The following is a 24,485-nucleotide window of genomic DNA, read 5'->3' on the forward strand; positions in this document are numbered from 1 at the left end:
ATTTAAATAAAGTTAACAGTCCTAAGATTAACATGCAAATGTAAGACAAGTTCAAAGATAATATAGAAAAACTTCTGAGAAGGGACAGTAAAGTTTAGAAATAAAGAATAGTGAAGAGGGATGTGTCAGTTATCCATTGCTGCATAACAAACAACCTGGAAACTTTGTACCTCCTTTACCGCGTTGCAAGAGCTCAAAGAAAAGCATTCTTCGAGCCTCCCGCCGCCTGGCTGCTCTAGGGTAGGCGCGAGGACCCGCCCAATCGACTTCAGCGGCCCTGGACCCGCCCAATCGACTTCAGCGGCCCTGGTCCCGCCCCGTGTCCCGTCCTCCCGCCTGGCCCCTCCCCCAAGATCCCTAACAGAGCCCGCCCGGCAGGGCCCAACGGCTCCTGTGAGAGAACACCAGGAGGTCTCGGCCTCGAAGCTGGTGGATGCAATGGTCGCCGCTCCTGCCGCCTCAAGCGCTCCTAGGTCGGGCCCCGGAGCCTTCCACCTTCCAAGGAAGTGGAGAGGGCGCCCCCAGAGATGCTATCTTTTCCAAAACTGCGCCACTGTTTCCCTCGCAATCTGCCTCTGGCACTGATGAGCAGGTACGCGTGCGGCCCCGCCTCTTGGGGGGCGGGGTCTCGGCGAGGGCTGGGAGAAGGTGCTCCGGGGGCGGGGTCTTGGTAAGGGCGGGGAGACGGAGCTCCGGACGGCGGGGTCCCGGAGAGGGTGGGGAGACCGGGCTCTGGGAGGCGGTACGTAGGCGAGGGAGGGGGCGTGGAGCTCCAAGGGGCGGGGTCTGAGCGAGTGCGCGGCCCTGGACCTCTGGAGGCGGGGTCTCAAGCGACTGGGAGTCGAGATGGCGTTGACCTTCCGTCCTCGTGTCCTTTCGTTCTCTTAACCTGGGCATTTCGTCGGTTTTTCGGGTGAGAGGTGCCGGTGAGATTTAATCAAGGAGGTCCTTTTCTGCCCTCCTTGTACAAGAGAATTTTACCTGTGACTTTTGCTTTTTTGAGCGGCATTGAGGTGAGGTTTTAAGATAAACTGTTTTTCAGTTATTTATGTTTGACAAATTCGTTTGGGAAAATACTTTCGGGATTCTAGGGTGAGTGTAAATAAGCAAGTGTAATAAAGAAAATAAAACGAAAGGGGAGAAGTGAAAACGTAAATAACAGGTCTTACAATTAAAATAAGATTATTCAGCTCTTAAGTCAACTCCAGCTCTCCTCCAGAGGCTGTGATCCCCGCAGAGTTTAAAAATATAGGGATCTCTTATATTGATATTATTAAAAGGGATTTTGGTGCCATATATTTGTAGTTAAAGCGTGATAGGAATCCAAAGTATAAGTGAAATACGTGAGATTGTATTTCTTAAAAACATAAGGACTCTCCAGAAAAAGGAAGGAAGCAGCTTTCCTAATATTAGTCGCAGAAAATCGAATTTACTAACCCTAAACGAGATGTGGTTTGACCAAGTGGGGTTTTTTCAGGGAAGTTAAAAACTCATGGGTGAGAAATTGGAGGAAAAATAACTCTGGAGGAAATTCAGCAACATAGGCTCCTTGTTTCTGAAAATGTTTCTCACACCTTACCTTTTTCATGAGAATTTTTCTTAAAAGTTTCAGAAATAACACGGGTGGTTTATATTGTGGACAGGCATTTAAGTTAATTCCTGTGTTAATGTTTGTATTGTATCTCTAGTGGATGTGTGCACCTTCTCAATCTAGCTATAACTGAACATTTTCCAGGGCACTCAGCAAAACTCATTGGGTGCCAGATATGAACCAGACCTAGGTCGATGCGTGGGCACAGGGACAATAAAAAATGCACTGGTGCTGTCCCCACAGAGTAGGCTATTTAGAGCAGAAACATTGAAAACTGACTTGGGGGCCTGTAACAGAAGAACTTTAAGAACTGAAAGGTAAGTAGGACAGCTAGGCAGAGGCTGTGGAAGGAGGGTTTTTTTTTTTTCTATGTTTAATGATTTATTTATTTATTTATTTTTATAACATCTTTATTGGAGTATAATTGGTGTACAATGGTGTGTTAGTTTCTGCTTTATAACAAAGTGAATCAGTTATACATATACATATGTTCCCATATCTCTTCCCTCTTGCGTCTCCCTCCCTCCCACCCTCCCCATCCCACCCCTCTAGGTGGTCACAAAGCACCGAGCTGATCTCCCTGTGCTATGCGGCTGCTTCCCACTAGCTATCTATTTTACATTTGGTAGTGTATATATGTCCATGCCACTCTCTCACCCTGTCACATCTTACCCCTCCCCCTCCCCATAGAAAGTGCAGAATCCCAGAAGCAGGACAGAGCCTGGTGTGTTGCCTGAATGGAGGAAAGAGAGACCTGACCTGGGAAGTAGAGAATGATGAGAGAGGGAGGCAGTGTTTACCTGAAATCTGGGTTCACCTCTTGGTGGGTGTCGAGCCAAAAGACACAACCAAGCCAAAGAGCAAGAGAGGGAAGGATATATTACTTGCAGCAAGTAAGGAGTACACTGCGATCTTTCTCAATGCAGTGTCTCCTTGAACAGCAAAATTGGGGAAGTTTTAAGCTAAGGGTACATGCATACTCATGAAGGGGCTCGAGCAGAAGAGAATTCAGCATAGAATTGGGTCAAAGGTTGCCAGAATCCAAGCTTTAGTTGATTGAAGTCACGGGGGTCAGAAAAGGTCAACATCGACTTTCCTTCTGTTCCGACCTGTCTGAGGTCTCAGCATGTAGTTACCTAGGTGATTGTTATGTATATCCCTTGAGGAGGAATTAGGACTCCGTTTTATAGCTGAACTATTATTTCTTGACTACCTTTCCTTTGTTCTTGCATTCCCTCACTTCCCTTAAGATCATTAATTACTGAGACCTGTTCAAGGGCAAGCTTATGTCAAGAACGCCATTCCTGGTTCTCTGTCTCTCTGGGGACACCCCCTTGCCCCCACCCTATCTGCTTACAGCAGGACTAGTTGGGACTTTAAGGAAATTGGAATTTATTGAAGAGTTTGAAGCAGGGATGTGATGTGATTCCGTTTGTGATTTAGCTAGAACATTCTAGCTCCTGGATTGGGAATAGACTTCAGGAAGCACTAGAGAAGGCATGGTGGCAAGAGAATAAGTCTAGGGATAGAAAAGAAGCAAAAGGATTTGAAAGAAGTGTAGGAAGTGGCATTAGAGGATTGGGTCGCTCCTTCATTTACTCAGTCATTTATTTACGAAAGGATGAAGAACACTTACTATGTGCTTGTGCTAGAATCGTGGATGGAGTCCAAGCAACAAACACGTACATGAATAAAATATACAGTACTGTTCTCATAATTACAAGGGAGATTGAGAAAAACTGACAGCTGTTGAAATTGCACTGCATAGAAAACCAGTGGAGGAATTAAAGAGATTTGATGGCCAAGCTACGAAAAATAAGTTCCCCATGAAGATTCCTCCCAGGAAATGTATCAGTGTTATATCTCCAGCATGTGTGTTTATAAACAAAAGACCAGAAGGTCTGTGGTCCATCCTGCAGCCACCCCAGGGCCTCTGCTGAGCACTCAGCCAGCCAGTGCGGCCACCCCTACCCAGCGCACCAAAGGAGGTCCCGTCCAGACGGACTGGTCCTGTGAGATTCTTCTCCATTGCTGATGTGGGGAACCTCCACCCAACGTAATTTGGCCCTCAGGCCTGAGGAGAGCCAGGATCCCTTCTTTCTTTTCCTCTGGGCTCCAGCCTTCCGTCCACCTCTCCCTGGGGGCTGGACTCTCCCTAATGATACCTAATGATACAAATTGGGTCCCTCATGGAGGGAAAGGAGAAAATTTTTGGATGGAGAAGGTCAGGTGGCTCAGAGGCTGTCGCAGAAGGCTTTCCGAGAGAGGGTGTTGGCAGAAAACCTTGCAGGCTGGGATCAGGGACACCTGGGGATGGAGGGAAGGGGTGTGGAGGTTGGAGGGGAAGGTGTTGCGGGCTGGAGGTCATTTCCTGCTTGGAAAGGCCGGGGTGCGGGGGGGGGGGGGGGAGTGGAAGTTCTACATCGCCAGCAGATAGCTTAGGGGTGGATCTGAGATTTAGAAGGACCAATGGCAGTGCTTTGGGCCAGGGTATTTGGAGGGTCTTATGTTTAAATAACCCTGAGGTTTGAGGATGGTAAGCACAGTGAAAATGTAAAACTGGCCAAACAGTATAGACTTGCCAAAGTGCCTGACCAGTGAGCTGGGTTCCTTGATCACTATTATGAAGTTTGAGAGAGGTTCCCCAGGGAGGGATAATCTTTTTTTCTTTAATTAATCAATTAATTAATTGATTCCTTATGTTTCTTTAATTAATCAATTTATTTATTTTTGGCTGCGTTGGGTCTTCGTTGCTGCGCGCAGGGGCTACTCTTCGTTGCGGTGCGCGGACCTCTCACTATGGTGGCTTCTCTTGTTGCGGAGCACAGGCTCTAGGTGCGCAGGCTTCAGTAGTTGTGGCTCGCGGGCTCTAGAGCGCAGGCTCAGTAGTTGTGGTGCACGGGCTTAGTTGCTCCGTGGCATGTGGGATCTTCCCAGACCAGGGTTCGAACCCGTGTCCCCTGCATTGGCAGGCGGATTCTTAACCACTGCGCAACCAGGGAAGTCCTGGGATAATCTTTTCCAACAAAATTTTAGCCACAGAAGCAGCAGTGACCTGTCTACAGGGGAAAGCTTTGGTCCAGTGAGAAAACATACAGACCATGACTAAAACGTATTTATAGCCGTGAGATGGGGGCAGCTGCGTGAAATCCACTTGCCAAACCTCAAATGACCCATCAGGCAATTCAAAATGTCCAGGAACAGCATGAACAGGTTTCCCTGCATTGTACTTTGGACAGGAGGGGCACGCAAGGTAGGTGGTCTTCGTAGGCTTCTTACTATTTCCCCACCAATAATGGTTCTTGAATGCTCTCATTTTGTCAGTGGACCAAAACGACAGGAATGCGAATCTTAGAATTTCTAGTAGGACCAGTTATTTGGCCCAAACCGGAGTTCTTTCTTTTTATTGAACCAACAGTTACTAGGTCAATATATATATATTTTTTCCTTTTCTGGAGCCAATTGTTGGGCATTTCTAGTCAGTTTTTGTAAATTGTTATCTTGGGGAGTGTCTCTTTGGACCATGACTGAGGTTTGGCCTTTGGTTCCTTTGAGAGCAGTGTTTTGGGAAGAAATAGCAATGAGGTGGTTTCCTTTAGCCTCTAGGGAGTCAAACTTGGAATGCCCAGCATCTTAATAATAGCCAAGGTGGCGGGCAAGAGTAGGGCTTCCTCCCAGGAAAATAGCATCCACCTGCTAAAACTTTTGGCCTTAAAGGGATATAAAGTCTCCAAAGAAAAATTGCAGTTTGCTCATATTCAGGTTTGATATTTAGGGCACCCGATCTCGGAAGAAGGACTACATTTGGATGCAGATAGGCTTCGTGGCATCCTGAACTTCCCGAAACCTAAGACTAAGAGCCAGTTAGGAGGTTTTCTCGGGCCAGCCGGCTACTGTCGAAATTTGGATTCCAAATTTCTCTTATGGCTCAGCCCCTATAACGCTTTATTGAAAACCTGCAAACCTGACCCCATTAACTAGGGAGATCAAGATGACCCAGCTTTTGAAGCCTTAAAGAAAAGCTTGGACATCCTAATCATCAGCTTCCCTTTTTCCTCTTTGTATGTGAGAAGGAAGGGAATGCCCTTGGAGTACTCACCCAAAACAATAGGGACCATCACTGACCATGGGGTATTATAGCCAGCAGCTGGACTCTGGCATGGGCTAGTCCCCTTGCATGAGAGCCATTCCTGCCACTGCCCTTCTGGCTAAAGCCACTGAAGAGATGATCATGGGATCCCCTTTAACCATCTTTGTACCCCATGCAGTCAAAGCCCTCTTAATTTCTTGTCACACCTCAGCACTTTCCAATAAGCCGCCTCACCTCTAATGAAATCCTTTTGCTAATCGCTCCTCACATAACTCTCACATTGTGCTCACCTCAACCCTTCTACTCTTCTCCCCTCCTTCACTGACGAAATCCCTCACAACCGCCTAACCCTGACAGATCACCTTTTGACTCCGCATAATAATTTACAGGAGACTCCTCCAACCAATGCAGATTTTTCAAGGTTTACCCATGGTTCTTATTTAAAGGGAGAAAATGGTAAATATTGTGCTGGGTAAATATTGCAACTCCTTTTGATATCCTTGAGGCAGCACCTATATCTATGGCTACTTTGGTCCACCAGCCTGAATTATATGCTTTTACTCTGGCTTGTACTTTATCTGAGGGCAAAACCGCAAACATTTATACCGATGGAGTAGCCTTTGGAGTAGCTCGTGGCTTTGGGGTGCTATGGAAGCAATGAGGTTTCCTTACCTCTAATGGGGAAAAGGTGAAAAATGGCTCTTATCTTCAATCCAAAATGGATAGATATTTGGATGTATATATATTATGTATGTAATAGATCTAAATAGAGTTTGTGTGTTTGTGTCTGTCTGTGAAAGTTTTGAGTGTTCATTGTACAGAATTTGAACAAGGAGAGTATGCATGATCACCTGTGCCACAAACGTTCCCCTCCACTGTCTCCATGGGAGGAGGGCCTAATGAACTGAGGGCACAGGGCCCATTCCCCCCCTGCCCCCCAAGTGGCAACAGCTGGGCTGTGCTGGCGGACTCCAGAGGCAGCTGCTTGTCACTGTGGCTAGGAGGACACCCACACACCTGTGGACTCCCAGGCATCTCGCTCTAGTCCCACCTGGGGCACGTGGGCTTCCCTCTGCCGGCACCACTTTATTTATTTACATATTTATTTACACAGGGACAAACCTCTGTTGGTCACTTTGAACCTGGCACAGCGCCCACTTCAGGGGACAAGATAGACTTGTGAGTGGCATTGAAATACTTATTAAAAATGTCACATATAACATTACAATTGGTTTTTGTAACTTTTGTATGTTTTGTATCCTATAAAAATTTTTTAAATTAAAAAAGCTATTTAGGGGCTTCCCTGGTGGCGCAGTGGTTGAGAATCTGCCTGCCAATGCAGGGGACACGGGTTCGAGCACTGGTCTGGGAAGATACCACATGCCGCGGAGCAACAGGGCCCGTGAGCCACAATTACTGAGCCTGCGCGTCTGGAGCCTGTGCTCCGCAACAAGAGGCCGCGATAATGAGAGGCCCGCACACCGCGCTGAAGAGTGGCCCCTACTTGCCGCAACTAGAGAAAGCCCTCGCCCAGAAACGAAGACCCAACACAGCCATAAATAAATAAATTAATTAATTTTTTAAAAAAAAGCTATTTAAGTGGGATAATTGACCTGTATATGCTTTTGGATTTTTTATGCATACTGCATTCATCTGTGAATATGATGGATGTGTTTTTCCCTTTCCAGTCCTCAAAGTATTCTTTTCTTTGCTTTTTCAGCTTTACTGCCCTGATGGGGACCTCCAGTACCATCATGACATAAAATGGTGACAGCTGCCATCCTTGTCTTTCTTCGGACTTCAAAGGGAAATTTTTCAACTTTTCACCAGTAAGTTATGGCTCCTTTTTTTGTTTTCATTTGGAAAACATTTTAAGCTTACAGAATAAAAAATTGTAAGAACAGGACAGTGAAATCTCATTTGCTCTTTGTCTAGATTCAGCATTTGTTAACATTTTGCCACATTTTTTTTTCTCTCTCTCTATACATGTAATAATTGTCAACACTATCTTTTTTGAACCATTTGAGAGTAAGTTGCAGAAATAACCCTTCACCTCTAAAGATCTCAGCATGTGTCTCTTAAAAACATTCTCTTTTGTAACCTCAGTTCAGTTACCACATTCTGGAGGTGTAGGTTTTTATTTATTTTTTAATTTTTAAATTTAATTTTATTATTATTTTTTTAGAGGACCCCTGCCCATTTCTTTCTTTATTTGTTTGTTTTCCCCCAAATTTTAAAAACGGCTTTTAAAAATTGAGGCAAAGTTTACCAAAAATGAAATACACAGATCTTAAGTGAACAATTTCAAGAGGTTTGCCAAATATGTACATCTGAATAACTAACATCCCAATCAAGGATATGAGTTTCCCATCACCCCAGAAAGTTCCGGGTGCCCTTTCCCAGACAGTCTCCAACTCTAAGAGCTGCTACTTTGTGATTCCTATCACCAGACATTATTTTTTCATGTCCTTGAACTGTATATAATTGAAATTACATAAACTGATGGAATTATATAACTGAAATAGAATTATATCTTAATTATAACATAATTACATTTATATTATTAATAATGTATCATATGAAATACTGTTATATTATTAATAATATAATATTGTATAATACAAAATGATAAACTATAATTAATAATATACTTGATAATAGGACTAAAGATGCTAAGTAATAGCATGATTGATAATATAATTTAAATCATATAAATTATAACTTCTATAAACTATAATATAAATAATTTATTTTATTTTTAAATTTTTATTTATTTATTAATTTAAAAAAATAATTTATTTTTTATTTATTTATTTTTGGCTGCATTGGGTCTTCGTTGAGCTGTGCGCGGGCTTTCTATAGTTGCAGCGAGCAGGGGCTACTCTTCCTTGCGGTGCTCAGCCTTCTCATTGCAGTGGTTTCTCTTGTTGCGGAGCACGGGGCTCTAGGTGTGTGGGCTTCAGTAGCTGCAGCACGCAGCCTCAGTAGTTGCGGCGCACGGGCTTAGTTGCTCCGTGGCATGTGGGATCTTCCCGGACCAGAGATTGAACCCGTGTCCCCTGCATTGGCAGGCGGATTCTTAACCACTGCGCCACCAGGGAAGCCCTTTTAATTTTTTTTATTGAAGTATAATTGCTTTATAATGTTGTGTTAGTTTCTGCTGTACAATAAAGGGAATCAGCTATATGTATATCTATATCCCCTCCCTCTTGGACTTCCCTCCCACCCCACCCCCCATCCCACCCATCTAGGTAGTCACAGAGCACTGAGCTGAGCTCCCTGTGCTATAGAGCAGGTCCCCACTAGCTATCTATTTTACACATGGTAGTGTATTTATGTCAAACCTAATCTCCCAATTTGTCCCACCCTCCCCTTCCCCCGCTGTGTCCACATGTCCATTCTGTATGTCTGTGTCTCTATTCCTGCCCTGCATATAGGTTCATCTGTACCCTTCTTTTTAGATTCCATATATATGCATTAATATATGATATTTGTTTTTCTCTTTCTGGCTTACTTCACTCTGTATGACAGATTCTAGGTCCATCCACATCTCTACAAATGACCCAATTTCGTTCCTTTTTATGGCTAATATTCTATTTTATATATGTACCACATCTTCTTTATCCATTCATCTGTTGTTGGACATTTAGGTTGTTTCCATGTCCTGGCTATTGTAAATAGTGCTGCAATGAACATTGGGGTATATGTGTTCTTCTGAATTATGGTTATCTCAGGGTAGATGCCCAGTAGTGGGATTGCTGGGTCATATGGTAGTTCTATTTTTAGTCTTTTAAGGAACCTCCATACTGTTCTCCATAGTAGCTGTATCAATTTACATTCCCACCAACAGTGCAAGAGGGTTCCCTTTTCTCCACACCCTCTCCAGCATTTATTGTTTGCAGATTTTTTGATGATGGCATTCTGATTATTGAGTCAGTGATACCTCACTGTAGTTTGATTTGCATTTCTCTAATAATTAGTGATGTTGAGCATCTTTTCATGTGCCTCTTGGCCATCTGTATGTTTTCTTTGGTGAAATGTCTATTTAGGTCTTCCACCCATTTTTTAATTGGGTTGTTTGTTTTTTTGATATTGAGCTCAAGGTGTAGGTTTTTAGAAAACTTTTCCGATGAGCCTGTTACCTCCTTTTTAATTTTTTTTTTAATATTTATTTATTTGGCTGCGCCGGGTCTTCGATGTGGCACGTGGGATCTTCGTTGCTGTGTGCAAGATCTTTGTTGCAGCATGTGGGATCTTTTTTTTTTTAGTTGCGGCACACGGGCTCTTAGTTGGCAGCATGCGGGATCTAGTTCCCTGACCAGGGATGGAACCCAGGCCCCTGCATTGGGAGCGCAGAGTCTTAACCACTGGACTGCCAGGGAAGTTGCCCTTTTCTTATTTGTTAACTTTTTTTTTTTGGCGCTCTGCTTGGCCTGTGGGATCTTAGTTTCCCGACTAGGATAGAACCCTGCAGTGGAAGCGAGGGATCTTAACCACTGGACCACCAGGGAGGTCCTGACTTTTCTTTTTTTGTCATTGAATAGATAGTGATTTTATCAAATATGTTTACTGGGGGCTTCCCGGGCGGTGCAGTGGTTAAGAATCTGCCTGCCAACACGGGTTTGAGCCCTGGGCCGGGAAGACCCCACATGCCACAGAGCAACTAAACCCATGCGCCACAACTACTGGAGCCCGCGTGCCTAGAGCCCGTGCTCCGCAATAAGAAGCCACAGCAATGAGAAGTCTGTGCACCGCAACGAAGAGTAGCCCCCCCTCACCACAACTAGAGAAGCCCCGTGCGCAGCAACAAAGACCCAACGCAGCCAAAAATTTAATAAATAAATTAATTAATTAATTTAAAAAAATGTTTTCTGAATCTATTGAGATGATCATATGGTTTTTCTCCTTCAGTCTATTAATGTTGTAAATTCCATGAGTTGGTTTTTTAAAAAATGTTAAACCTGACTTGGATCCCTTTGTGGTTGTGGTAGATTATCTTTTTATTTATTTATTTATTTATTTATTTATTGACACCACGTGGCTTGTGGGATCTTAGTTCCCTGACCAGGGATTGAACCCATGCCCCCTGCAGTGGAAGCGCAGAGTCCTAACCACTGAACCACCAGAGAATTCCCTTTATTTTTATTTTCATTTATACATTTTAAACATTTTTTACATGTTACGTTTATTTACACATTTTATCTATACATTTTTTATTTGTATTATTTATTATTTATAAATGTATTTTACATTCTTTATATTTTACATTTATTTATAAATTTTTCATTTATACATTTTACTAAGGTACATTCAGTGTGCTGATACCTTCTCTCTGCTGTTTGCATTTATGCTCATGAATGAGATGGGCTCCTTATTATTATCTGGTGTATCCTTGACTTATGGAACTTTTCAGTGTCAGCGTGGGTTTGGGGAATCCATGGGTAGGACTCTTTTATGACCTGGTGGGAGCTGAATTTTTCCGAAAGTAACGTTCATATGCTCATGCCAGTTCCCTGCTGGAGATGTTTTGGACCACAGAGGTATTGTGAATTTGGCCTGATACCCACGGGAAGTGGACTTGTGTTTGCAAATTCTCAGGAGAGAGTTTTGCCCCCAAAACCCAGCACCGAGACCAGAAGGACCCTGGTCTGCCCCCCAGTCATTCTTCAGCAAGCATTCATGCCGGGGAGGGCTGGGTAGGTGTGTGGAAGGCTGCTTGGAGCCAGATGTGGGAGGGTCTTCCCTGTTGTGATTGGAGGAGGTATTCTAGAAGTTCTTAAGTCCTTAAGGGAAGGGGCATAATCAGATCTGTGGGCTTTTTCCTCCCCAAGAGAATTCTGTCGACTTCATGGAGCACTGTTAACTCTTAAGACATAGAGATAAAAGGGGGCAGAGGAACCAGTCTGGAAAACATTGGAATCTTCCAGGTGGGACATGCTACAGGCCACAACTTGGGCACATTACATGCAACTTACAATAATGTTGCCTTACAGTGCACAATAATGTTTGCTTCACACTATTTCTAACGATAAAATAATGTAAAAGGATGCATTTCATGAAGCTAAATAGTTGTTTGATTTAAAAGGCTCTTCCAGAAAGACAGATACCATATGATATCACTTATATGTGGAATCTAAAATATGACACAAATGAACCTATCTACGAAACAGAAACAGACATAGAGAACAGGCTTGTGGTTGCCAAGGGGGAGGGGGAGGGGGGAGGGATGGATTGGGAGTTTGGGGTTAGCAGATGCAAACTAGTATATATAGAATGGATGAACAACAAGGTCCTGCTGTATAGCACAGGGAACTATATTCAATATCCTGTGATAAACCATAATGGAAAAGAATATAAAAAAGAATATGTACATGTATAACTGAATCACTTTGCTGTACAGCAGAAATGAACACAACAATGTAAATCAACTATACTTCAATAAAATAAATTTTTTTTAAAAAAGGCTCTTCTTTTGGTTGCCAAGGCTCCAAGTGGAAGGCACTTGGTGTGTGCCTATAGGTGAGAGAGCAAAAGTTCCTTTGATCCATGAGATTAGCCATGTGCAGGGGTGATGCTTCAGCTACATACATCATTTTTTAAAAAATATTTATTTATTTTAGCTGTGCTGGGTCTTAGTTGTGGCACGTGGGATCTTTAGTTGTGGCATGCAGACTTAGTTGCAGCATGTGGACTTCTTAGTTGCAGCCTGCGAACTCTTAGTTTCAGCATGCTGACTCTTAGTTGCGGCATGCACGCAGGATCTAGTTCCCGGACTAGGGATCGAACCCTGGCCCCCTGCATTGGGAGCATGGAGTCTTACCCACTGGACCACCAGGGAAGTCCCCATACATCATTTTTGTTTGTACTTGACAGTTTAATTTTTCTCAGTTACACAGGTAATGTGTGGATATGTTGTTTAACATTAAAATAATTCAGGAAACTGTAGAGTAAAAATGTCAACATTTCCCTTCATGTTTCCCCTGCCAAGTGCACATGAAACAGTGTCATGTTCTTCTCCAGAGGGCCCCAGTGTTACCAATGTAGGTATGTCTTTGCAGTTTTTTTTTTAATTGTAGTAAACTATATGTAACATAAAATTTACCTTTTAACCTTTTTTGAGGGTACTTTTCAGTAGCACTAAGTACATAATACATTGTTGTGCGGTCATCACCGCCATCCATCTCCAGAACTTTTTCATTTTCCCAAACTGAAACTGTCCCCATTAAACAATAACTCCCCAGAACCGTAACTCCCAGTCCCTGGCACCCTCTGTTTTACTTTCTTTCTCTATGAAGTTGACTGTTACCTACATACCTCAGATAAGTGGAATCATACAACATTTGTCCTTTTGTGTCCAGCTTATTTCACTTAACATAATGTATTCAAAATTCTTCCACGTTGTAGCACGTGTCAGAATTTCATTCCTTTATAAGGGTGAATAATATTCCATTGTAAGTATACACATTTTGTTTATCCATTCATCTGTTGATGGACATTTGGGCTGTTTCTATCTTTCATCTATTGTGAATAATGCTGCTATGAATATTAGTGTGCAAATATCTGTTCGGCTTTGTTTTCAATTCTTTTGGGTGTGTATACCCAGAAATAGAATTGCTGGATCTCTGTTAAGGTAACTCTGGTTAAGGTTTTTGAGGAACCGCCACACTCTTCTACAGTGGCTGCATCATTTCACATTCCCACAAGGGTTCCAGTTTCTCCACATCCTCTCCAACACTTGTTATTTCATTTCTCCTTTCTCTCTTTCCCTCTTTCCCCCTTCCTCCTTCCCTCCCTCCCTCCCTCCGTCCCTTATGCCATCCTAACGGGTATGAAGTGGTATCTCATGATGGTTCTGATTTGCATTTTCCTAATGATTACTGATGTTGAGCATCTTTTTGTGTGCTTATTGGCCATTTATATATTTTCTTTGGAGAAATGTTTATTCAAAGCCTTCGCCTCGGGGCTTCCCTGTTGGCGCAGTGGTTAAGAATCTGCCTGCCAATGTAGGGGACACAGGTTCGAGCCCTGGTCCGGGAAGATCCCACATGCCGCTGAGTAACTAAGCCCGTGCACCACAACTACTGAGCCTGCGTGCCACAACTACCAAAGCTCGTGCGCCTAGAGCCCGTGCACCGCAAGGAAGAGTAGCCCCAGCTTGCCGCCACTAAAGAAAGCCCGCACGCAGCAACGAAGACCCAACGCAGCCAAAAATAAATAAATAAATTTATATTAAAAAAAAAAGCCTTCACCTCGCAGTCATTTTCAATACACATATATATTTTATAAATTACGTAAATGTATTTATACTTTGTCTTCAGATCTGTGTCAGTTGTTTGGTTTTGTTTTAAACACTGTAATCATATCCCATATACAAATATCTGATAATTCTTTAGCCCCTTGCTATACTGTAACGGGATGTTTTGGTTGGTTCTAGTTTTTACCCATTATAAACAGTTTGTAGTAAACAAGCTTGAATACAGACACACATCTATTTCATTTGTCTATATCGCCACAGGTGCCAGGGTTCCTCTTGTTTACAGTCCTACAAGTTGCTGGTTTGAAGGCATAGGGATATTTAAAAATTTTATACACATAAATTCCAAATATCCCCAGCACAGCCCCAGCTGCCACGGGCCCCTGGTCATCTTTTGTCATCTGTGGCTATACAGTTTGTCTACCGGGTGCTGAGGGCAGATGGCTGCCCGAACCTGGAGCCCAGGTAAGACATCCCTGGAAGCCCTCTCTCAGCCTGCTGGTCCACCACATTTTGAAGTTATTCCCCCCAATCCCCCTCGTTCCCACGAGCCTAAGAATAGGCCTTGATATATCCTTCTTGCAAAAAAAGCCTCTGCTCTGTCAAGCCTCTTTCTGAGGGAGTGTGCCTTATGGGAGTGGCCCTGCTCCACGAGGAAATTTCCTTTCCTTCCTGAAACCTCCAGCTGGCAGCCCCCTCGTCTTTTGCCAAGGAGTGGGGAGAGGGTGGTCAGAGGGATAGATGACCACACCCTCTGAGCTCCTGAGTTCCCTAGTGCCTGAGCTTTCATGGCGTTGTACCCCTTTTAGTTTGATGGGAAAATATTTGCTATTTGTTAAATATATATGTGTAGAGTCTATATGATATATACATCATTATTAATTTTCAGGGTATACAAAATATATATATTTTTGTCTCTGCCACACCTCACCTTGAACAAACCTGCCCCTCCTTAATCTTTCCCTCTCAAGCAATGGCCATTATTTACCCAGTTTATTAGTATTGTAAGGAGAGACTTGCTAATGACCCAACACTCCCGCCCCAGGGTCAGGCTTTTCTTTGATCAGAAAGAGTAAACAAGGCTGGGAAGTGAGATCCTGAAGGACAGCTGTTTTCCAGGCTCAAGGGTGGGCCAGAGTTCAGTGGCCCAGGGGCATGGTGGGAGGTGGGTGGGTGGGGAGAAGCCTGATTGAAGTTTGGTGAAGTTTTGTCCAGGTTGCTGGGGGGGCGGGGACAGACGGTTTAGCTACTCATTCATGAGACAGATATGGGGAATTTGGACAGTCTCTGCCTGGTCTTTTCATAGGTAAACAAAGGGGTCATCCTTGGGTCTTACCTAAGTTGTGTGGGGAAGGGTGTTTCATTGCAGGACACAAAGGGTTGGGGGGATTTCTTACCCACTGCTGTTTTCTTTTTCTTTTTTTTTTTTTTTAAGTATATTTATTTCATTTATTTTTTTGGCTGTGCTGTGTGACATGTGGGATCTTAGGTCCCTGACCAGGGATTGAACCCATGCCCCCTGCATTGGGAACATAGAGTCTTAACCACTGGACCACCAGGGAAGTCCCATTGCTGTTTTCTAGGACCACAGGGCTCAGGTATAAAGTTCAACACTGTCAGAAATTCCCTGGTGGTCCAGTAGTTAGGACTCAGCACTTTCACTGCCATGGGCCTGGGTTCAATCCCAGGTCAGGGAACTAAGATCCCGCAAGCCATTTGGTGTGGCCCTCTCCACCCGCAAAAAAAAAAAAAAAAAAAAAAGTTCAACATTGTCAGTATAAAGGATCCAGTGATCCTCCATGGTTTCTCTACCTTCTGTTATTGGCTTTGGGTTTCCCCCATGTCCCCTTCCACCCCAGTCTAATTCCCTAGCAAATCCTTTGATGTTTCCGCTGATATGTATACCATACTAATCACTTAGAATCTCTCTGCTGCTCCTGGCCTCTTCCAAGGTGTCCTGGGCCCTGCCACTGCCCTCCCCCAGCCGCCTGCTTCTATCCTTGCCCTCCCCAGTTCTGTCCTGTGAACAGCAGCCAAAATGATCTTTAAAAAATATAAATAGGAACAGAACACTCTTCGTGCAAAACTTCCGATAAGCTAGTCATGAGGTGTAAATCCATATGCTCCTTTGCCCTCATCTTGACTCAGTTTCTGGTCCCTCTGCCCCCCTTCCCCCCCCAACTTTCCTCCCCGGACACCCCAGTCAGCAAGCTCTACCCACTCCCACGTGGGCCTTCTTTTTATTTTTTTGTTTCTATTTATTTCTGCTCTGATCTTTATGATTTCTTTCCTTCTACTAACTTTGGGTTTTGTTTGTTCTTCTTTCTCTAGTTCCTTTAGGTGTAAGGTTAGATTGTTTATTTGAGATTTTTGTTTCTTGAGGTAGGCTTGTATTGCTATAAACTTCCCTCTTAGAACTGCTTTTGCTGTGTCCCATAGGTTTTGGATTCATCCTTTCGTTTTCATTTGTCTCTAGGTATTTTTTGATTTCCTCTTTGATTTCTTCAGTGATCTCTTGGTTATTTAGTAACGTTTTGTTTAGCCTTCATGTGTTGGTGTTTTATACGTTTTTTTCCCTGTAATTGATTTCTAATCTCATAGCATTGTGGTCAGAAAAGATGCTTGATATGATTTCAATTTTCTTAAATTTACTGAGGCTTGATTTGTGACCCAAGATGTGATCTATCCTGGAGAATGTTCCATGCGCACTTGAGAAGAAAGTGTAATCTGCTGTTTTTGGATGGAATGTCCTATAAATATCAATTAAATCTATCTGGTCTATTGTGTCATTTAAAGCTTGTGTTTCCTTGTTAATTTTCTGTTTGGATGACCTGTCCATTGGTGTAAGTGAGGTGTTAAGGTCCCCCACTATTATTGTGTTACTGTCGATTTCCTCTTTTATAGCTGTTAGCAGTTGCCTTATGTATTGAGGTGCTCCTATGTTGGGTGCATATATATTTATAATTGTTATATCTTCTTCTTGGATTGACCCCTTGATCATTATGTAGTGTCCTTCCTTGTCTCTTGTAACATCCTTTATTTTAAAGTCTATTTTATCTGATATGAGTATTGCTACTCCAGCTTTCTTTTGATTTCCATCTGCATGGATTATCTTTTTCCATCCCCTCACTTTCAGTCTGGATGTGTCCCTAGGTCTGAAGTGGGTCTCTTGTAGACAGCATATATATGGGTCTTGTTTTTGTATCCATTCAGCGAGCCTGTGTCTTTTGGTTGGACCATTTAATCCATTCACATTTAAGGCAATTATCAATATGTATGTTCCTATTACCATTGTTATGGGTTTGTTTTTGTAGGTCCTTTTCTTCTCTTGTGTTTCCCACTTAGAGAAGTTCCTTTAGCATTTGTTGTAGAGCTGGTTTGGTGATGCTGAATTCTCTTAGCTTTTGCTTGTCTGTAAAGCTTTTGATTTCTCTGTCAAATCTGAATGCGAGGGCTTCCCTGGTGGCGCAGTGGTTGAGAATCTGCCTGCTAATGCAGGGGACACGGGTTCGAGCCCTGGTCTGGGAGGATCCCACATGCTGCGGAGCGGCTGGGCCCGTGAGCCACAATTACTGAGCCTGCGCGTCTGGAGCCTGTGCTCCGCAGCAAGAGAGGCCACGATAATGAGAGGCCCGCACACCGCGATGAAGAGTGGCCCCCGCTTGCTGCAACTAGAGAAAGCCCTCGCACAGAAACGAAGACCCAATACAGCCATAAATAAATAAATAAATTTTAAAAAAATCTGAATGAGATCCTTGCCGGGTAGATAGAGTAATCTTGGTTGTAGGTTCTTCCTTTTCATCACTTTAAATATATCATGCCACTCCCTTCTTGCTTGTAGAATTTCTGCTGAGAAATCAGCTGTTAACCTTATGGGAGTTCCCTTGTATGTTATTTGTCATTTTTCCCTTGTTGCTTTCAATAATTTTTCTTTGTCTTTAATTTTTGTCAGTTTTATTACTATGTGTCTTGGTGTGTTTCTCCTTGGGTTTATCCTGCCTGGGACTCTCTGTGCTTCCTGGACTTGGGTGGCTATTTCCTTTCCCATGTTAGGGAGGTTTTCGACTATACTCTCTTCAAATATTTTCTCGGGTCCTTTCTCTCTCTCTTCTCCCTCTGGGACCCCTATAATGAGAATGTTGTTGTGTTTAATGTTGTCCCAGAGGTCTCGTAGGCTGTCTTCATTTCTTTTCATTCTTTTTTCTTTATTCTGTTCCATGGCAGTGAATTCCACCATTCTGTCTTCCAGGTCACTTATCCGTTCTTCTGCCTCAGTTATTCTGCAATTGATTCCTTCTAGTGTATTTTTCATTTCAGTTATTGTATTGTTCATCTCTGTTTGTTTGCTCTTTAATTCTTCTAGGTCTTTGTTAAACATTTCTTGCATCTTCTCAATCTTTGCCTCCATTCTTTTCCCGAGGTCCTGTATCATCTTCACTATCATTATTCTGAATTCTTTTTCTGGGAGGTTGCCTATCTCCACTTCATTTAGTTTTTCTGGGGTTTTATCTTGTTCCTTCATCTGGTACATAGCCCTCTGCCTTTTCATCCTGTCTGTCTTTCTGTGAATGTGGTTTTTGTTCCACAGGCTGCAGAATTGTAGTTCTTCTTGCTTCTGCTGTCTGCCCTCTCCCACATGGGCCTTCTTCCCCCTTGAGCCCCCTCCTGGAGGTAGATCATGCCCTGGCCACTATTTTCCTGAGACCCTCTTCCTCCAGGGCTTCCAAAGGCCAGGACAAGGTGGGAGTGAGTCCTAGGAGCCCCTGAGTCTGCTTGTGTCAGGGTCGGTGCCTTTTAGGGTTTGAGATACTTGGGGGATAATATTGCATTATTCCTTGTTTCCTCCCTCCCTCCCACCCTCCCTTCCTCTCTCTCTTTCTCTCTCTTTCTTCCTCCCTTCCTCCCTTTCTTTCTGTCTTTTTTTGCCAGGCTGCACAGCTTGTGGTATCTTAGTTCCCCGACCAGGGGTTGAACCCGGGCCCTTGGCAGTAAAAGCGCAGAGTCCTAACCACAGGACCACCAGGGAATTCCCCTCCTTGTTTTCGACTTATACGACTTGCAAAACTGTTCTGAAGCTTGACCTCAACAGTCACAGGAGTTTACTAGCCTTCCCCATGGGCAGCAAGGCCCACAGGCCTCTTTTCCGATTGTGAGAGAGACAGGACCTCCCTGGCCTTTCAGGAAATCTGCCTGCAGGTGGGTGGGCTTGTGCTTTGCTTCTTGCAGGGTCTTGTGAAGCAGCGTCCAGGTTTGTGCGGGGTGGAATCTAGGCATGGCCCATCTCTCATGGCCCCTCTCTTGTCCTCTAGCTGTGCCTGCTCAAGACCCCACCTGTCGCCAGGAGGGGAACATGGAGGAGGAAGGGGTGGCTCCAGAGCTGCTGACCACCTGGTCACAGGTAACCAGATATCCCCCTATGTCCAACGTGGCATCTCCCTTCCCTGAGTGTGGGTGGCCTGGAGCCTCAAACCTCACCGGGACTTGTCCCCATGCTTCCTCTAATTGTAGCTAAGGGACTTCCTAGAGAATGCTCTCATTGCCTCAGTATTTATGAATTTTTTTCAGTATACTCACTTGTGGGCTGTGACAGAAAACCAAGAAAGGCTATGAGACCACTTTGTCTCAGGAACTCTTGGGAACATCACTCATTCATTTACTAAGTATTCCTCCCAGGCCGCTGGGAGCTCAGTGCTGTGTGGCGCCTGAGTGAGGGGACCCAGGCTGGATGGGTTCACAGTCTAGTTCGAAAGTTCAACTGTTCACTGAAGAACTAATACACCTATGGGGCTGGATGGGATTGCTGAGGGCGAGCTCGCCTTCCTGTCTGAACTTCCCAAGCGTCAGTCCCCAGGCAATGTCCTCCTCACACCCTGCCCTCTTGGGACACTGTTGGAGATGAGCCTTAGCTGAGCCCGAATGTGTGATGTTTCAGGACCCGGTGACCTTCCAGGAAGTAGCGGTGGACTTCTCCCAGGAGGAGTGGGCCCTGCTGGCCCCCGCTCAGAAAATCCTGTACCGAGACGTGATGCTGGAGAACTACAGGAACCTGGCCTCTGTGGGTGAGTGAGGTCGGCCTCATCTCTTCATTTATTGGTTTTTGCTGCAAACCTTTCTCCGGCATCTGCTATGTTGCAGGAACTGTTCTTGCTCTTGGGAAGAGAGTGACACAGAAGGAGATGTGGCCCACCCTTAAGAAGTGACACTGTAGGGAATTCCCTGGTGGTCCAGTGCTTAGGACTCTGCGCTTTCACTGCCAAGGGCCTGGGTTCGATCCCTGGTCGGGGAACTAAGATTCTGGAAGCCTCATGACACGGTCCCCCAGCCCCCAAAAAAAGCAGTGACGTTGTAGAGTGGGGGTGAGCACACTTTTCCTTAAGAGGCCAGAGAGGAAATATTTTCAGCTTAGTGGGCCCTCGGGTCTCTTGCAACTTCTCAATGCTGCCGCTGTAGTGCCAAAGCCACCGCAGATGGTACATAAACAAATGTACCATCTGCGGAGTGTGTTCCAATAAAATTTGACTTTCAGAAGCAGGTGGTTAACCCCTGGGCTGCAGTCACCAGCCCCTAGTCTAGTGTCTCCCTCTTGAGAGTGAAGATTCATCCATTACACTGACTTAGTTTTCTTCATGATTGGAAGCTTCCATGCTCCTGAAGTGTGTCTCTGAGCTTGGGTCTGAGGATCCCTGATCCCTGTAGGGCATGATGGGTAGTTTAGAGTTTGGGGTCCTGGGTACCATCATGTTACTGCTCGTGGGTTCACACATGCCCATTTGCCGAAAGTGTCGGCCCTACTCTGGTGGGGGGGGGAGCTCCTGTTTTCATCCCTGCACTGCCCCCACCTCATGTGTCTTTCCCCACGTGCCAGGGTATCATCTCCGTAAACCCAGCCTGCTCACCCAGGAGGAGCTGAGGACCAAGAAGAGGAGAGTTCTCCAAGACACCTGTGCAGGTGAGCCCTGGGCAAGAGGAGCCCTTTTTAGGGAGTTTCTCAAATGTCATCTTTGTCTAAGAAATTATCTCCGGCCACTTGGGGTTAGTTTCCCCTCGAAGCTTCTGCTTCCCTTCCTCTCCTTTCCTTCTCTCTTTTCTTTCTTCCCACCTTTTTTTTAAATTAAAGTATAGTTGATTCACAATATTGTATTAGTTTCAGGTGTACAGCAAAGTGATTTGGTTATACATATATGTATATATCTATATTCTTTTTTGTGTTTCAATTCTTTTCCATTATAGGTTATTACAAGATGCTGAATATAGTTCCCTGTGCTGTGCAGTGAATCCTTGTTTCTCCCACGTTTGCTCTTAGAAAAAGCTCTGTTCTGCTTTCTTTTTTTTTTTTAATTAATTTTTATTGGGGTATAGTTGATTTACAATGTTGTGTTGGTTTCTGTTGTACAGCAAAGTAAATCAGTTATACATATACATATATCCACTCTTTTTTTTTTTAATTAATTTATTTATTTTTGGCTGTGTTGGGTCTTCGTTTCTGTGCGAGGGCTTTCTCCAGTTGCGGCGAGCGGGGTCCACTCCTCATCGCAGTGCACGGGCCTCTCACTGTCGTGGCTTCTCTTGTTGCGGAGCACAAGCTCCAGACGCGCAGGCTCAGTAGTTGTGGCTCACGGGCCCAGCCGCTCCGCGGCATGTGGGATCTTCCCAGACCAGGGCTCGAACCCGTGTCCCCTGCATTGGCAGGCAGACTCCCAACCACTGCGCCACCAGGGAAACCCCTATCCACTCTTTTTTAGATTCTTTTCCCATATAGGTCATTACAGAGTACTGAGTACTGCTTCCTCTTTCCAGAACATTTCCAGGTGTGCTACTTGCCCATTTTCCCACTGTCTTCACACTTTGCTTGCATGATATAGTGCCCTCTCTCAGACTATTGGCAGCCGTCTCATTTTTAACAAAATTGTTTCTTAGCCAGACACTTTGCCATTTCCACCCCTTGTTCACATCCTTGTCAAATTCTACACATTGCTGAAATCCTTGGAGTCTGTCTTTAACTGCTGATGCATTCTTTCCCGTCACATTGCCTTCTCATGTTTAGGGTCAGTATATGAAAAGAATCTATGTGGACCTGGCTTTTTTTTTTTTTGTTTAAATCACCTTTATCTCACCATTTATTTCTCCAAGAACTTAAGTGTTTTTTCCTCCGATTCATTTCAGACCAGAATTCTCAGCTTAAAACCAAAGAGACCACTGCCAAGCAGAATAAAGTTTGGGAAAAACCATTTACCAGCAGGAAAGCGGTAAGGCTCATGAGGGCTCATTGCTGGTTCTCTGCAGGAGGGAATTGCCATGAGATAGAACAGCACAACAACCTGGCAAGACATGGGGCCAGTCAGTGGCCTTCACCCAAGAGAAGTCGTGTCTCAGGAGAGAGTCTTGGGGTGTCATGAATTTGGGGAACATTCTAAACTGATTTCCATATTGATTCATGGAGAGGTCCCACAAGTAAGCAGGTCCATAAATAAGACTTAGAATTGACGCAGAGTTCAGTTTTTGTTTTAAACAACTATCAGAAAAAAAATTCTGTACCTAAGAAGCCTTATGAATGTGGCCATGATGGAGCCTTGTGGTCGAGTATTCCCTCTACTCAATTTGTGTGCTCTGAAAGTGGTAGCGACTTCTAAGGTAGGAATCTGCTTTCTTTACTGTACACACTTTCTATGGGGGAGAATTCCCACAAGTGCAATGAAAGTGAGAAAACCTTTAGTTACCACTTATCCCTTAATCAACAGGCACCAACTCAACCTGGAGAGAAACCCCATGAACAGAGTCTGTGTGGAAAAGCCATCAGAAGGAATCCTGACCTTATTTTGCCCAAGAGGAATTACACAGGAATGAAACGCAGTGAACGTAAAGAACATGGGAAAGCGTTTAGTTATCCTTCATCCCTTGGGATCCACATGCGATCTCACGCTGGTGAGAAACCCTACGAATGTTCTCAGTGTGGGAAAGCTTTCAGTCGCTGCTCGTCTCTTAGGACACACGAGCAAACTCACAATGGAGAGAAACCATGTAAGTGTACCCAGTGTGGGAAATTCTTGAGATCCGGCTCGAGCCTCGCCATACACAGGAGGATGCACACTTGGGAGAAACCATATGAATGCAGTGACTGTGGGAAGGCCTTCATCAGGAGCAGTGACCTGACTATGCATAACACCGGGGAGAAACGCCATCTGTGCAGTGACTGCAGCAAAACCTTTAGCAGGAAGTTCCATCTGACGGTGCACATGAGAACCCATACTGGGGTGAAGCCCCGCCAATTCAGTGACTGCGGAAAAGCCTTCGATAGGAGTTGTAAAGCGACTGCCCACAAGAGGGTACACACAGGGGGGAAGATGTAGCAGTGCAACGACTGTGGGGAACTTTCCAGTAGTCACTCATCACATAGGAAACATGTGAGAACGCACAGTAAAGACAATTGTAGGAGTGCAAGCAGGGAAAGCCTCATCCATCTCACATGACAGCAACTCTGTGAATATCTTCAGTATGGGGAAGTCTTCTGCTGGGACTTAAACTACTGCACAAGGAAATTCAGAGTGGCAGAGAAACCGTATAAATGTGAAGAAAGTGGGATTGCTTTTATCAGGGCCCTATCCTGAGGTTGGAAATCTAGCTCATTAATTTTCAGTCTGTGTTTTTGAATATAAGCATTTAAGGCCATAGATATCCCTCTACCTACCCCATTTGGCTATATTACATGAGTTTTGAGCTAAGGTTTTTTTTGTTTTTTTTTTTAAATTTATTTATTTATTATTTTGGCTGCGTTGGGTCCTCGTTGCTGTGCGTGGGCTTTCTCTAGTTGCGGCGAGCGGGGGCTACTCCTCGTTGCGGTGCACGGGCTTCTCTTGTTGCCGAGCACAGGCTCTAGAGCGCGCGGGCCTCAGCAGATGCGGCGCGTGGGCTCAGTAGTTGTGACTCGCGGGGTCTAGGGGCACGGGTTTAGTTGCTCCGCGGCATGTGGGATCCTCCCGGACCAGGGATTGAACCCGTGTCCCCCGCATTGGCAGGCGGACTCCTAACCACTGCGCCACCAGGGAAGCCCCGAGCTAAGGTTTTTAAAATTTTGGTTTAGTTCTAAATATCATCTGATATCTCTGTTAGATCTATTTTAACTCACAGTGTCACGTTACTTTTTAAGCCTGTCAAGATGCTACTTCATTTGAATTTCACCCAAACTCTCTCCTTCCCCCAAATCCTATAATACCCATGTGTCTTCCTTGGTTTGGTGGGACACCCCGAGGTTCCTCACGTATGTGGTCTACCTGGTTGCAACAAGCTGGTAAACCTGACTTTGTCAGACTATAGGTTTTGTCCCTGGTGGTCTTTGGCTGATTGTGTTGGGACAGTAACCTGTACTCGTAAATACTACAGGTCTCTCATCTTGTAAAATGTTTCTAAAATATCCTTCTAAAATGTCTTCTAAAATATTTTCCTATCCATTATTGGTTTTTATATGTGGTGTCAAGAGGGGCCCAATTTAATTTTCCCCTACAGAACTGATTTTCCTAGAACTCTAATCAGAAAGCCAGGTCCCATAAGTTGTT

The 24,485-nt window shown here is 44.4% G+C and overlaps 1 protein-coding gene across 2 annotated transcripts; it reads left to right on the top strand.

Moving 5' to 3' along the window:
* The first annotated feature begins 849 nt into the window (after window positions 1-849).
* LOC118893330 (zinc finger protein 558-like) lies at window positions 850-23,703 on the top strand. Of its 2 annotated transcripts, XM_036848750.1 has the most exons (8): window positions 850-1,013; window positions 4,628-4,844; window positions 7,402-7,510; window positions 19,245-19,333; window positions 19,868-19,994; window positions 20,801-20,884; window positions 22,099-22,181; window positions 22,674-23,703. In XM_036848750.1, exons 4-8 carry the CDS (start codon window positions 19,286-19,288, stop codon window positions 23,280-23,282), a joined length of 951 nt encoding a protein of 316 aa, XP_036704645.1. In that variant the 5' UTR covers window positions 850-1,013; window positions 4,628-4,844; window positions 7,402-7,510; window positions 19,245-19,285; the 3' UTR covers window positions 23,283-23,703. The 2 variants fall into 2 exon arrangements, with proteins under 2 accessions (XP_036704645.1, XP_036704644.1); XM_036848749.1 differs by lacking the exon at window positions 4,628-4,844.
* Window positions 23,704-24,485: the final 782 nt, after the last annotated feature.

This window comes from Balaenoptera musculus, chromosome 3, assembly GCF_009873245.2.
Source record: "Balaenoptera musculus isolate JJ_BM4_2016_0621 chromosome 3, mBalMus1.pri.v3, whole genome shotgun sequence".
Lineage (NCBI taxonomy): Eukaryota > Metazoa > Chordata > Mammalia > Artiodactyla > Balaenopteridae > Balaenoptera > Balaenoptera musculus.

Bases quoted from the DNA above. Each gene is read 5' to 3' on its own strand.
- LOC118893330 (XM_036848750.1), top strand. From the start codon at position 19,286: ATGGAGGAGGAAGGGGTGGCTCCAGAGCTGCTGACCACCTGGTCACAG. The intron at 19,334-19,867 runs GTAACCAGATAT...GTGATGTTTCAG, and splicing joins TGCTGACCACCTGGTCACAG to GACCCGGTGACCTTCCAGGA. The intron at 22,182-22,673 runs GTAAGGCTCATG...CTTAATCAACAG, and splicing joins CATTTACCAGCAGGAAAGCG to GCACCAACTCAACCTGGAGA.